The sequence below is a fragment of the Tachysurus fulvidraco genome, chromosome 15 (assembly GCF_022655615.1).
Source record: "Tachysurus fulvidraco isolate hzauxx_2018 chromosome 15, HZAU_PFXX_2.0, whole genome shotgun sequence".
Taxonomy (NCBI): Eukaryota; Metazoa; Chordata; class Actinopteri; order Siluriformes; family Bagridae; genus Tachysurus; species Tachysurus fulvidraco.
In genome coordinates, this window is record NC_062532.1 from 16823609 (window position 1) to 16837096 (window position 13488).

The 13488-nt window shown below is 35.6% G+C and overlaps 1 protein-coding gene across 1 annotated transcript in view; it reads left to right on the forward strand.

Moving 5' to 3' along the window:
- crhr1 (corticotropin releasing hormone receptor 1) overlaps nt 1-13488 on the forward strand; it is a 133788-nt gene that overhangs the window by 39269 nt on the left and 81031 nt on the right. Inside the window, exon 2 of the mRNA XM_027138956.2 lies at nt 7386-7473. Within this exon, the coding sequence (XP_026994757.1) occupies nt 7386-7473 (88 nt within the window). The remainder of the gene's footprint in view (nt 1-7385; nt 7474-13488) is intronic.

Genomic DNA, 13488 nt, shown 5'->3' on the forward strand with positions numbered 1-13488 from the left:
AGGATTTGTGCCTCCTTACATGCCAGGCTTTTTCCTGGAAGGCTTTGCGTTTACATGGCCCAGTATGCCAGAATCTCACGTGTTGTTGCGTTAGACCCAAGAGCCTCTGGCTTCTGCCAATCAAGCTTTTTTTGTCTGACAGTTTTTTCCAGGAGCACTCTGGGCCAGTGGCAGAAGTAGAAGCTGTGGCATGTTTGTGGTATTCCTGCATGTTAGGGCCTATTGTTAGGGCAGGATTACCCATTTCATAGCCTGCACAGCTGCTGGCAGGATCACACTCCAAGGACAAGCATCTGCTTTGACCTCTGGAATAAATGCTGAAGGTCCTGAGATACTACTGTAGCATTTTACTGTATATGTAGATAATACTGTAGCACTGTCGTGCACTTTGTAATCATTTTGTTCATTTGTTTGATTATATCTGTTATATATTTGTTATCTTGTTATTAACTTAAAAAGTTTACAGTTGCTTTGAAGTCACAGAAGGAAATTGCTAGTATGATTCCACAAAGCTAAATCATCTCAGGATAACAATCAGGTTTCACCAGGAATCCATAACAAATAAAAGAGCAAGAGCTAATTTTCTCTCATCATTTTTTAGTAAAGTTGGAAATCATATTAATTAGAAATCCAGCATAAATGCAAAAAAATTGTGTCAATGTTTCAGTTGAATACAACTGCTAATGTGTATAGTGCTAAGTTACTACCTGACTTTGTAAGTCAGCGGACAGACTAAATGACTTAATAACTAATGCATCATTCTTTTTAGTGTTTGTTTGATGTAAGCTCCACCACACTGGACCTGTTGTCTTTTGAACTTTGAAATTTGGGTTTTAGAGCAAGAAAAGGTAGAAAAGTAAAAAAAAAAAACACAAAAAAACAAAAAACAAATGGAGTAAAACACAGTGATAGAAAACCAATGGGGTTTTGTTTCCTCTGACTGAGCAGCATCTCAAAATGATTAACTTTTTATAGTAAGAATGATCCGGCTGGAGAAACCTGCAGATGAGTGGAGTGAAATTATTCGAAAAGATTAATAAATGACCATATAGGAAAATGTTGCTATATTTGTCATTTGGAGAGGAGATCACTATCAAATTATAAAATCAATAATAATTGAATGCAAATTAATACTAATGAGAATTTTTTTTATTCATGTCAGAATTGTAAGTTAATATTATTTTCATTCAATTATCATTCAATTCAATTCATTCATTCATTCATTCATTCATTCATTCATTCATTCATCTTTAGTATGTGCTTTATCTTGTCCAGGGTTGTGAATCCAGAGTCTATCCCAGGACCTCTGGGCACAAGGTAGGACTAAAACTAGGATGTGATGGCAGTGAAAATATGTTGAATATTGTCACATTTTGTCAAATAGTAAAAGGTTTCATTATGACATCATGATAAACATAATACTATACATATTTTCCCCAAATCTGTTTTTCTTCTTAAATATTAAATACTCATTAAGTATTTTATTTTAAAAATCCTGTAAACAATTTGCTCACACATGCAGCAGTTCTCTAATACACAAATCACTTGACAGCAGAGTAATGCATATAAACAAGCAGATACATGTCAAGAACTTCAGTTAATGTTAACATCATACATCAGAATGGTGAAATATGATCTGTATGCCACATAATGGTGTGTGTGTGTGTGTGTGTGTGTGTGTGTGTGTGTGTGTGTGTGTGTGTGTGTGTGTGTGTGTGTGTGTGTGTGTGTGTGAGAGAGAGAGAGAGAGAGAGAGAGAGAGAGAGAGAGAGAGAGAGAGAGAGAGAGAGAGAGAGAGAGAGATTACAGTTAAGAAACAGTTATGTCACACAATCTCGATTTGAGATATTTTCTCTTGATATCATATCATTTTTTTAAGTGTAAAACTACATGTGTGAAGTTAGTGAAGTGATTCTGTATATGGAGGCAACAGCAAGTTAGAATATTTATTTGAAAAAATTTACCTGCAAAGTCAATCACACACACACACACCAAAACAATTTGTTTGTTTCACACATATGTTTATATCCTTACAGAAATTCCCATTTCAAACCTATTTCTGCTTTCTGAGATGCCTCAAGTGTTTGTTCATAAGCATCTGAAATTTAAAGTCATTATCTTCAACCCCTAAAACTCTGTGTAAGGTTCTTCTATGTGTAATCTATTAGAATTAATATGGTAAGTTATGCAGAATGTAGTACAAATATCCTGGTAAAAAGGGTTACATTTTAGGTCATACAGTCTTTCAGGTAATTCCGCATGAATAATGTTATTATTATTATTATTATTATTATTATTATTATTATTATTATTATTATTATTATTATTATTATTATTATTATTATTATTCCAGCAGATTATATTTGGCACATATTGTCTGTTTTAACAACATAATATAATATAACAGGGTTTTGCTTCATCTTGTCACCTCCTTTAACATTGCTACATGAAGTTACAAGTAAAATATCTGATCCGTCTAACATACCACATAATAGATAAACAGGGTCAAAATCATATAAACTCCCCGACTCAGTCATCAGCATTGTTTCTGAATATAAGAATAGATCATTTTATTTCAAATTGCTGTAGATGATAGAGAGTCCTCTAAAAACTGTAATTTTAAGATTAACTGAAGCTCTTGACATGTATCTGTGTGATTTTGGGCATACACCTTTATTGGAGAAATACAGGCTTACATATTTTGAATACATGTCTTTTGGTGTATTAATTTGCGTATATAATTAACATTTGTAAATGGTTCTGTATATGGAACTGCAAGTGCTAAATGTAATTATTTGTACAACACTGTATTTTGTACCTGTAGGTCCCAAAATGCCTATTTATGAAGGCAAACATGCCAAATGGTCAAATTGCTGTTAGGTTAAATTGTAAAGACCCTTTTAGTAAACAGTTGAATATTTGCTGGTGTTTTAATTTTTAATTTTTTTTTTTAAATCACAGCCTGTATATATTAAATGAAAAAGTGAATGAAATTTCTTTTAAAATGCTTTAAGTTTTTCTTACAATTGTTAGAACTTTTTCATTTGACTCTAAAGCTCTGACTTGCAGGATTATTCAGACTATTTAAAAATTCAATTTAACACTTCTCAGCAGGTTCCCATATACTTTAGTGTTTAGGGACACGTTTAATAGAATATCTGTTGAAGAGACGCATTTTCATGTCACACAGTCACAAGTTTGTGCTTGTGCATAAATGTGGGAAGAGAATTAGCATTCACACTTATTTAGCTTACTTCTGCTTGCTTAGTTTGCCAATTCCCACCTCTTTCATGTATGAGCCTATGAAAACACTCCCAGTGGATCCAGGAGTTTTTACACATCACAAAATCCCATTTAAATACTGTATTTTTGAACACTGAAAGCTTGAAGCATCTAACATTGGAGTGGCAGGAAAGCATAAAGCAGATGGCTGAAGCAGGCAGAAAAAGTGATGTAAACATCATTCCATTGTTTGACTGAGGGTTAACAAGAGTATCGTGTCAGATGGGATGCCAAATATTAAATTATTTACTAGAACTCAGTGGGTAATCATGTCCTGCGGTGTGTCATGGTGAGGATCTGATGGTCCAGCGGCTTAGTGCCCACAGCACTCTTTTGGTCCTGTACAGTATCTCCTTTCAGGAAAACTTGTCATCAGAGTCAAATGTTACGGATCAGAGACAGAAAGGCGGAGTTTTTCTGTCATCTATGTAAATCTAGAGGCAAGTCCAGAAAAAATGGACACAGCCTTTAGTGTCATGACAGAGGAGGGTTGAGACAGATGCAGTTGTAGGAAAAGCAGTTTTATTGACACTAAGGCACATGATCAAAATCGATAAGGCAGTAACCCAGGTCAAAACATCCAGGTAATGAAAGGTGATCGTTTACTTTGCAATATCAGTGACTTTGTAAGATGCTCTGGCGACTCTGGTTGAACATGAAATTAAAAACAAGAAGTGAGGGTGTGGTCTGGGAAAAGGAGTCCATCTTATGTGTAATCTGTAGTATTTATCTTCTTTCAATCAATCACACACTGACACATAAACCACTGCAATGACATATCAGAGAGTTGGTCTTCATCCAGTTACAAGAAAGCGACAGTTCATTGTTGCGGAAAACAACTCAACTCGTGATAAACCTGACTTCAATAAGTGACCAAAAAAGCTGTGTTTTATAGGTTTTTAGACACCAGCAACAAACTGAGTTATAAGAAAGAGCAGTGGAATTTCAATATGAAAACACACAAAATTTAAAAAATGTTTTTATATTTATAGAATTATTTATTCATTTCTATTCTCTTTATGCTTGTTTGATTTTTTTTTTTTTTACTTCTGTACTGGACATAAATTCCCATAATCATATTTCTGACCAAACAAACAATAGTACGTTTTTGTTTAAATTTTTAAGTGCAAGGTTCTTTTGTGTTAAGAAACATTTCGCAATTTGGAGTATTTCAGTATCATTTGTTTACTTTGCTCTCTTTGTGTGTCTCAATCAGATGTATGTTTGTACAGGACATTGTTAAGTTAAGTTTTTACAAACACTGACATATCTTGATTAGACTTGACTTAATCTCATAATGTAATATAGATGTAATATCTCATAGAGTACTCATATTTCTACTCATAAATAAAGAGTCCGGAGAGTGCTTTTCAGACCTGCCCCTTTTTATCCCTTAGCAATTTTGTTGTTGTGTCTGGTTTTTATTTTCTGTCTCTCCGTTGTTTTGTCTGGGTTGTTGTGCTTAATTTGTAAACAGTGAGCAGTGAAATTGTATCTCATTGCAAATGAACCAAAAGTATCAACTAAAATGCAAACTGCAAAACAGATAAGAAAGAAAGTGTGTGTATTTACAATTTAAATCATACACGATGGAAAGACACCAAGGCTTTTCTTACAAATTCTAACAACTGTAAAAAGTTTCATTTAATTTGGATTGAGCCATATCGTTTCTGACACATCAGACAGATGTGTTTAAAGGCTGGCAAAGCTAACAAGCTCCGTTTGACATTACTATCTTTTAAACAACATATTTGGGTGTCTGTATGCAGGCATAACTCTGACCTACTGTGCCATTCATCATGAGGCCTGGCATTATGAAGTCGGAGGCTAGATTAGCTCTCAGCATGGTGCTCTTCAAACTCAAGCTTGAGAGAGATCCATAAACTAGAAAAAATTCAGCAGCAACTGCCCTATTCATGGTTAAAATCATCACTGATTGTGTATTCAGCTCATGCCATGGAACAGCGACATGCGCACCATGAACTGCTGATGTTCTCTACAGCACAGGACAAGCAAAGCTCGATTTCTTTGATCTGAATCCCTGAGAGCACTGATAGGTCAATTCATCATGCCAGGTTTTGCCCTTGTAAAACGAATTATAGGACTCGGGGCAACTGGGTGTTTTATTACTTTAAGACCACCATGCTGGGTCGCTGTCAGACGTCCATAAAGGTGTCCTTTACTTTATTAAGAAGGTGACATCCCAGGGACACATCCCAATGACTCGCTGACCATTTTTACTTGATTTTCATTCAGTGACTAAAATTAATTCATCTGGAAAGTTTAACCACACCAGAGTTGTGTCCTACTGCTCCAAAGGCTTTCCTAATAGATACTTTAATCTTTTTTTATATTTGTTGTTTTAAAAAAAGAGGGTTGCTATAAATAACCTTCTCCCGTTCTGTTAATTCCAATGATTTTGGCAGCAGTATCAGTGTAAGAGGGTGCGTGAGCATAGGCACCCACACTGACCTTCTTCCAAAGCATGTTAGGCATGACACCACATCTTTTCCAGCTGACATGCGCAGCATTACATACCTTCACATGCTTGGAAAACAACGTCAGCCCCCACATATCCATGCACTGGATACACTGCAACAGACTGCATTGTATCCATGCACTGGATACACTGCAACAGACTGCATTGTACACTACAAGAAATTCCCTTTGGCGTGACATCTCAAGAACGCATAGCGCAATAGTTGTAGGATTTATATGGATTTAGATTTGTAAACAGCAGAAATGATTAGATGATGGAATTGAATTAAACAGAGTCAAGATAACAGCACACTGAGAAATATAAAGTTGACCATTAGTAAATAATATATATTGATATACGGCTTGTTTATTCAATGAAAATGTTTCTGTGTCAATGAACTAATAATAACAAAAAAATTTAAATAACCGTGTTAAAATTAATTACAGTTAATTAGAAAAAATTAAACTTGTGATGCTTGAATTTCACAATGAGAGCGGCCATATTGCTTCTGTGTTGGGGGCGTGGCTTATGAACTTCATTTGCATGCGGTTTGATGAAGTTTTAAAATTATTTAATTTTGTGTTATGGAAGGGTTGATTTCAATATACTGTATCAATATCGTCTTCTGCTTGTTTTAAATCCTAGGGCTTTTGTTTTATGAAATGTTTCACGATATGATTTTTTGTAATTCACTCTCCTTGAGAGTAAAGACAAAGAAATGCTGAACATGGACACTATAATACAGGCAGAAATTCTATGGCCTCTGGGAAAAAGAGATGTAGTCATCATGTGGGGTTTTGTTAATTGAATTTTTGCAAATTACATTACTACATATGGTATGAGCAGATTAAGGTATTATTAGTCCCTTAGCAGTAGTAATGATAAATGACTTACAAAATCAGATGCTTCAGAATGAGAACAAGACACAATGGTTAAAAAATAAGTACAGTTTTTCTTGGGCAAAATATAATCATTTAAAGTAGATTTAGTAGATTTAATGTAGATTAATTTCATTCATTTAAAGTAGATTCATCAAGTAGATTTTATTTAAAATAACATGAGTAACATACAAATAAAAGCATGTAACAATGAGCATACTCATGAAGGCATGTAGGCAGATTAAATTCATGCAACCACTTTACATCCAAAAAAATGCAGTGAATAAGACACTTTTTTCTTGTAAGGTCAGATGCTGCTAAGATCTTCATTGATGGCATTGACATTCAGTGTTCATCATCACTGCTTTTTTGCAGCTTATTGAGGCTACAGAAAAAACTTCTTAGCTGTCAAAGGAGCAACAGCCATAGAAAATGTCATTTTATATATAAAACATATAAATAGAGGCCATCACACACACACACACATACACACACCACCTTTACCACACAAAAAAGTGAAACTCCGCACAGACAGAGATCCAAGACCAAGATCAGACCTTGTAGCTTTGCCACATAATTTTCATATAAAATGAAAATAAAACATGAGAAATTGATTTATCTCATTTAAATGGTTTAATGATATAACTCGCTTGCAGATTTCTGTAACTATTTCCAGAAAGTTTGTAGGAATAAGTTTAAATTTAGGATGTGTGAATAATTATTGTCCTGTTTTTTTCTCCATGCAGGTGTTTTCCATCTGGATCACACTGTTCTCTGGGGCCACAGCAGAGCTCACATGTGATACGCTGCTCCTTCTCTCCACCAACCTCACAGGTGAGTGCGTCCTCTTCCACCATCTGCTTTCTGACCTCTGTTACATTTCCAAATCATTGCCTACCTATGTGATATTCAGAAAACTGATAATATAAATATTGTGTTATATAAAAGCCAAAATATGAAACCATTTAACGGTTTCTTCATACGATGCTCCCAAACATGTGTGGCTGAACTGTACAAAGATGCCAGTGTAGGTTTTATCTCATTTTTTATTATTACCAGTATTGTGGACAAATTACAGGACCAGCTAAAAGTCAGAAACACAAGCAATAAGAATAAAGGTAAAGCTGTAAACTCAAATAAAAGCAGGGCAAGGACAAGAGCTTGGATTTGACACAGATGCAATTCTGGAGCAACATTTTCGAAATAATAGTGCGAGTCTGGGTTATTTACAACAGTTGCACTGACTGTGCTTTGTCTTCTGTTTTAAATTTAATTCTAAAAAATAAGCATATGCAAGGACGATTTTCCAAACAGCTTTCAAATAATGACTATTATACCTCACATTTCCCTAATTTTTATGAAACATTTCAGTTTAATTTTTGTGCTAAAATGAATAAAAATGAAATATTAATTAATATCTGAAAAGGCACAGGTACGTATCAACAATATAGCTGTTAACAAGTGTAGGGTTCATTTAAATTGAATGTAAATAATAAGATCCACAAAACACATTTCATAAATATATAGTATATATGATATACAGTACCAAGAGACACATGCAAAAAAGGTCCAAAAAAAACCTCATTGTTTGTTTATTTGCCTGCCAGCTATACAGTCCCATGTTAGTGATCTCCCTGTCAAAGTCGATAGTGGTTTGGTCGTGTTGTAGCTAATAATTAAACACTGCTAATTGGTCACTTCTTTAGCATGGCTTTTTATATAGTGTGTGATTTATGTTGCAAAAAGTGCCACCGAAGCTGCGCTTTGCCCTGACAACCCCCAGCCTTATGATGACATAATTACAAATAGCTGGAAGAATTCAGGCTGGAATGCACACAGCTGTGAAAACACGCCAGCTCTCGGCAGCACGTCTACTAAGTATCATGGCAAAGCATGGCAAAGTTTTGACACCCACGTCGTTCTCATGCAAAACTGGGGGAACGATCTAAAAAGTGAGATCCATTCAATTCTGAATTGTTTTTTTTTTTTTTTACATTTTTTGTATTTATTTTAGATTATATTTTGACTATCAGGGCTATGATAGTCCAGTAAACCACACTGTTTTTAAACATTAGCAAGACAAAAATTGGCACCCTGGAATTTCGTTGTCATCCATTAATTACAACCAATATATTTTACACAGGATCAGTACACAAACAGACTGTCCAAAATGTTTGTGAACAATTTTGCGAAGTATGTTTGATCGAGGAATCTGCTTGATGTGACATTTCTGAATGCTGTTTCTGTCAAAACTCCTGATACGCTGGCATTAAGAGAAACTTACTATCGCTCGTAAATGATGTAGGGAATCGCTTGAGAAGTCTTTTTTTTCACAGTTGCAAGTGGTGTTATTCGGATAAATGAAAATCTACAGTTTTTTTTTTCTCATGTACTTCACGAGTGAGTAAAAAGAAAGCGATGTAGTGCATCAGCAAGAATTAAGAAATATTTACTTGAAAAATTGGCAAGTCCCAGAGCTGGGAAACACACGGGTATACAAAATGCAAAATTAGGACCAGATTGTTAACTAGTGGCTTGAAACAATTATTATTTCAGTATCATTTTGTTGGAAACGACTCTTTTGTTTTTTGTTTTTTCACTTAGCCTTTATTCTCCAGTCTGAGCTTTATTTAGCACCACAAGCACTGGTGATGATCTGCTTTATTAACTCTTGGCAGGCTTATGATGAGTTATGGAATGTTTTACACAAAAAGACAGCATGTAACTAATACTTTCCACATGATTATAAACTGACATCATGCTGTGACCCACACACTTTATAATTCCTCACTTTAGCCAAACTGCACATTTTGCAGATTTACAGCTCAGATGGGAAATAGCCTCAGAATTAGCTCGGAGCAGGGAAAACAGGCAGACTGAACATTCCAGTGGTTAAATATTTCTTGAAAGAAAAATGATGCTGTTGGAGTAGCAAAATCTAAAAATTAATGTGAATTCTTGGCTGATTATTGTATGGTCTTCAGATTTATTTTGGTGTCTGGAACATACCACAGCAGCATGGGCTGTTAGAGGAAAATAAACAAATGACATGGTAGTGTGATAAAGTCAGAGGCATGAGACAGGGGGTAATAGAGGATCTGACTCTAATGACTTAATGTGGTCTCCATGGATGTTTTGGGGGTACAGTTGTGCTCAAAAGTTTGCATATCTTCATACCTTTAGCTATTAATATCGTGTATTGCCCCCTTTAGGATCAATGATGGCATGCAGTTTTTTGTAATAATAATGCATGAGGTCCATAATCCTCTCAGGTGGTATAGCTGAACATTCTTCTTGGCAAAATGCCTCCAGTTCCTGTACATTTTTTGGTCGTCTTGCACAAACTGCAAGTTTGAGATCTCCCTAATGTGGCTCAATGATATTGTCAGGAGCCGCTCCAGAACCTTCACCTTTTTCTGCTGTAGCCATTGGAAGGTCAACCTTGCCATTGTAATTGTAACTTGACAAATTGTATTTCAATTTGGGTTCCTTCATTGTTTAAAAATGTGTGTATATGTTCAGGAGCTGATCGATGAAGTGTGTCCTTCTCTTTAAATAAGGGGCTCTTTAAGTAAAATTTGCTATTGAGGACTTATAGTTTACATGTTCTGGGGTGAGAGCGGGACTGTGGTATTGTGGGTAAAAACATGGATGCAGAGAAACGGCATACAGCCTGTAAAAGATTTTCTTCTAATTGCAATTTCTTCTACTTCCTTCTATAAGGGTCTAAGAGGTTCACACGGTAATTTTCCTATGTTTTAATGCTTCATAATGTGCAATGTGAGAAATTCATTCATTCATTCATTTTCTACCGCTTTATCCGAACTTCTCGGGTCACGGGGAGCCTGTGCCTATCTCAGGCGTCATCGGGCATCAAGGCAGGATACACCCTGGACGGAGTGCCAACCCATCGCAGGGCACACACACTCTCTCATTCACTCACGCAATCACACACTACGGACAATTTTTCCAGAGATGCCAATCATGTGAGAAATTGTGATGTGTTATTAATGATCACTTGCATATAAGTGCACATTTCCATGGGAGACTTAAAAAGGACCAAGTGCGTCCCATGCACAGTTTCCGTGTTGCAGAATGCAAATTGTCAGTATTTTCTGATAACATGCTGCATCCATCTTGCCATCGATTTTCATTAACTTCCCTGTGCCACTGGAGCTCACACAGCCCCAAAACATTAGATCCACCACCACGCTTTACAGTGGGGATGGTGTTTGTTTCACCGTAGGCTTTGTTGACTCCTCTCCAAACATAGTGTTTATGGATGTAACTGTAAAGTTCAGTTTTGGTCTCATCACTCCAAATGACTCTGCTCCCGAAGCTGTGAGGCTTGTCTATGTGCTGTCTGGTGTACTGAAGGAGAGCCTTTTTGTGGCATGGGCGCAGTAACAGCTTTCTCCTGGCAACTCGACCATGCAAGTTATTTGCGTTCAAGTACCTCCTTTTTGTGCTCTTTGAAACAACAACAGCATTTTTTTTACAGAGTGTAGTGGGTAAAACCTTTTTTGATATACACGACCATGGCTTGGTATCAACAGAACCTCTTACAGTATTTTCCACCTCTTTATCAGAGTTTGAACTGTACTGACTGGCATTTTCAAGTGTTGAGATATCATTTTCTATTTTTTTCCTGCTTTACAAAGTTCAACTACCTTATTACAGAGGTCCATTGGCAGTGTGAGAGACTCAATAACTATTTATACACAGACACTAATTACAACTACAATGAGTCACAGGTTTGGAAGCTTCCCTTTAATAGCTATTTAACTCTCTGTGTGTCAACCTGTGTGTTAATAAGGTGGCCAAACATTTAAGGATATGTAAACTTTTGATCAGGGTTGTTTAGGTTTTAAATCACTATGTGATAATTAATGATTTTACAAGACCACTATCATTCATATTTTCTAAGTAAATGGCGATGTTTAACAGTTTTATCAGGGTATGCAAACTTTTGAACACAACTGTATATTAAAAATCCTTGATTGTCATGATATCACTACATTTATAGAATAACATGCACTCTTAAAACTAATGGTTCTATATAGAACCTAATATAGTTCTATCACATATACGGAGATGCTCTTTCTATTTAAGCATTTTGAAGAGTTTCTTTGAAAATAACCCAATGAAGTTCATTAAATCCAAGAGAGAGTTGTGTGATTGTTGCTCCTTAATTAGGTTTAGGTGCTTAAAAATGAATAAATATAAATCTCATTTTGACATTTTACTTCCCTTAAACTCAGCTTAACAACATATCAACTCAACAGGTGAATATGACACAGACAACTCTCTCTCTCTCTCTCTCTCTCTCTCTCTCTCTCTCTCTCTCTCTCTCTCTCTCTCTCTCCCTCTCTGTCGATTCTTACACCAGAACAAAACTCATAAAAAACCCAAACAAAGTTAGTGATAACACAACTCAAAGTCACGAGTAATTCCATTAGCAGCTCATTAGCGCATAAAATTTTAATTAAGTTCAGGGCTATGGTGATTTTATCAACTTTTGCATTTAATTAGAGCAATGCAGGAATTTATCCTCTCATAATTTTTAGCTTATTTTCTTTGCTTGTGTGTAGAAGATAAAGGTTTTTAATTAGACAACAACGTAAAATTAGAGTGTGAGCGTGTACCTCCTAAATGCAACAGAAGGACAGGGGGATAATTGGTGTGTTTTTTGGTGACAAGCCGCGTGTTACTCCACAGCAACGTATTCATTATCAAAACCTCTCCATTTCCATCTCCAGTGACAGCTGTGGGCCTGTTTATCCCAGTATGCCTTGCACAAACCCGTGATTACCTGTAAGTGTAAAGTGTCACACTTCAATTAACATTTAAGTGATTGGCAGCTATTCACAATGACGCAGCCACTTCACCATGGCAATCAGAAGCTTGTTAAGCTGATTCTCTGGTGCATTTTGGGTTTCAGACTCTTTTCCAAGCTAGACTTTAAATGACAATGGTTATGGCAATTACATAGCAAAGGGTTCATTATAAAAACACCAGAAAGTCACAGGTAGAGCTGTGTAGCAATCAGCTACCCTGAAACCTGAAACCATGAGACATAATTCCAGTGTCATTTACCACAGGGATTAATGCGTGATCAGAAATGAAAACTTTACAAGAAAAAGTACACAGACATATTAGACACCTTCTGAGGTGTCTGATTTAAATCATGCATCTATAGTCATAGAAAATGTCTTTTTAAGGGAATTTAGGAGAATGGGGACATGTTTCTAATGTTGTCATTGCTGTTTGTAGCCACAAAATGGAATTTGTGTCTGTTTTGTTGTGTCAGTGTTCAGCATTGAATTCCTTTGTCATGTCATACTGCACGCTGGTGATTAATGGGTCATATGAAAGTAGACACTCAGAGCTTTAAGAATTTGTAGTGTTTTTCTGTGTTAACCCAGCCTATTAGGGGCAGAATGTTCATCGAAAAAATCCCTTCCCAGATAAAAAAAAAATGTTTATGTTTAAAGTGTTGATCAAATGGTAATATCAAATCCATTTCTACTGTCTGAGATGCTTCAACTGCTTCCTGAAAGTAAAACGGTAGAAAATTTGTGCTACTTAATACATGTGATATACGCTTTAATATATGGTTAATATACGCTCATCATAAATCAAACTCTGGACTAAATAATGCAGAAAATGTTTATATTAAAATGTAAGCGTTTGAGTAAAATGAAGAAAACTGTATGATATTGAACTCATTAAATACTTCAGTATACTGAAGTAAGAAATGCTAGAACAAACAAATCTAATGCTTTAAATTGTGAAATTTTTACATAATTTAAACGTATAAATTCCTAAAAAAAAAACAAAAAAAAAACA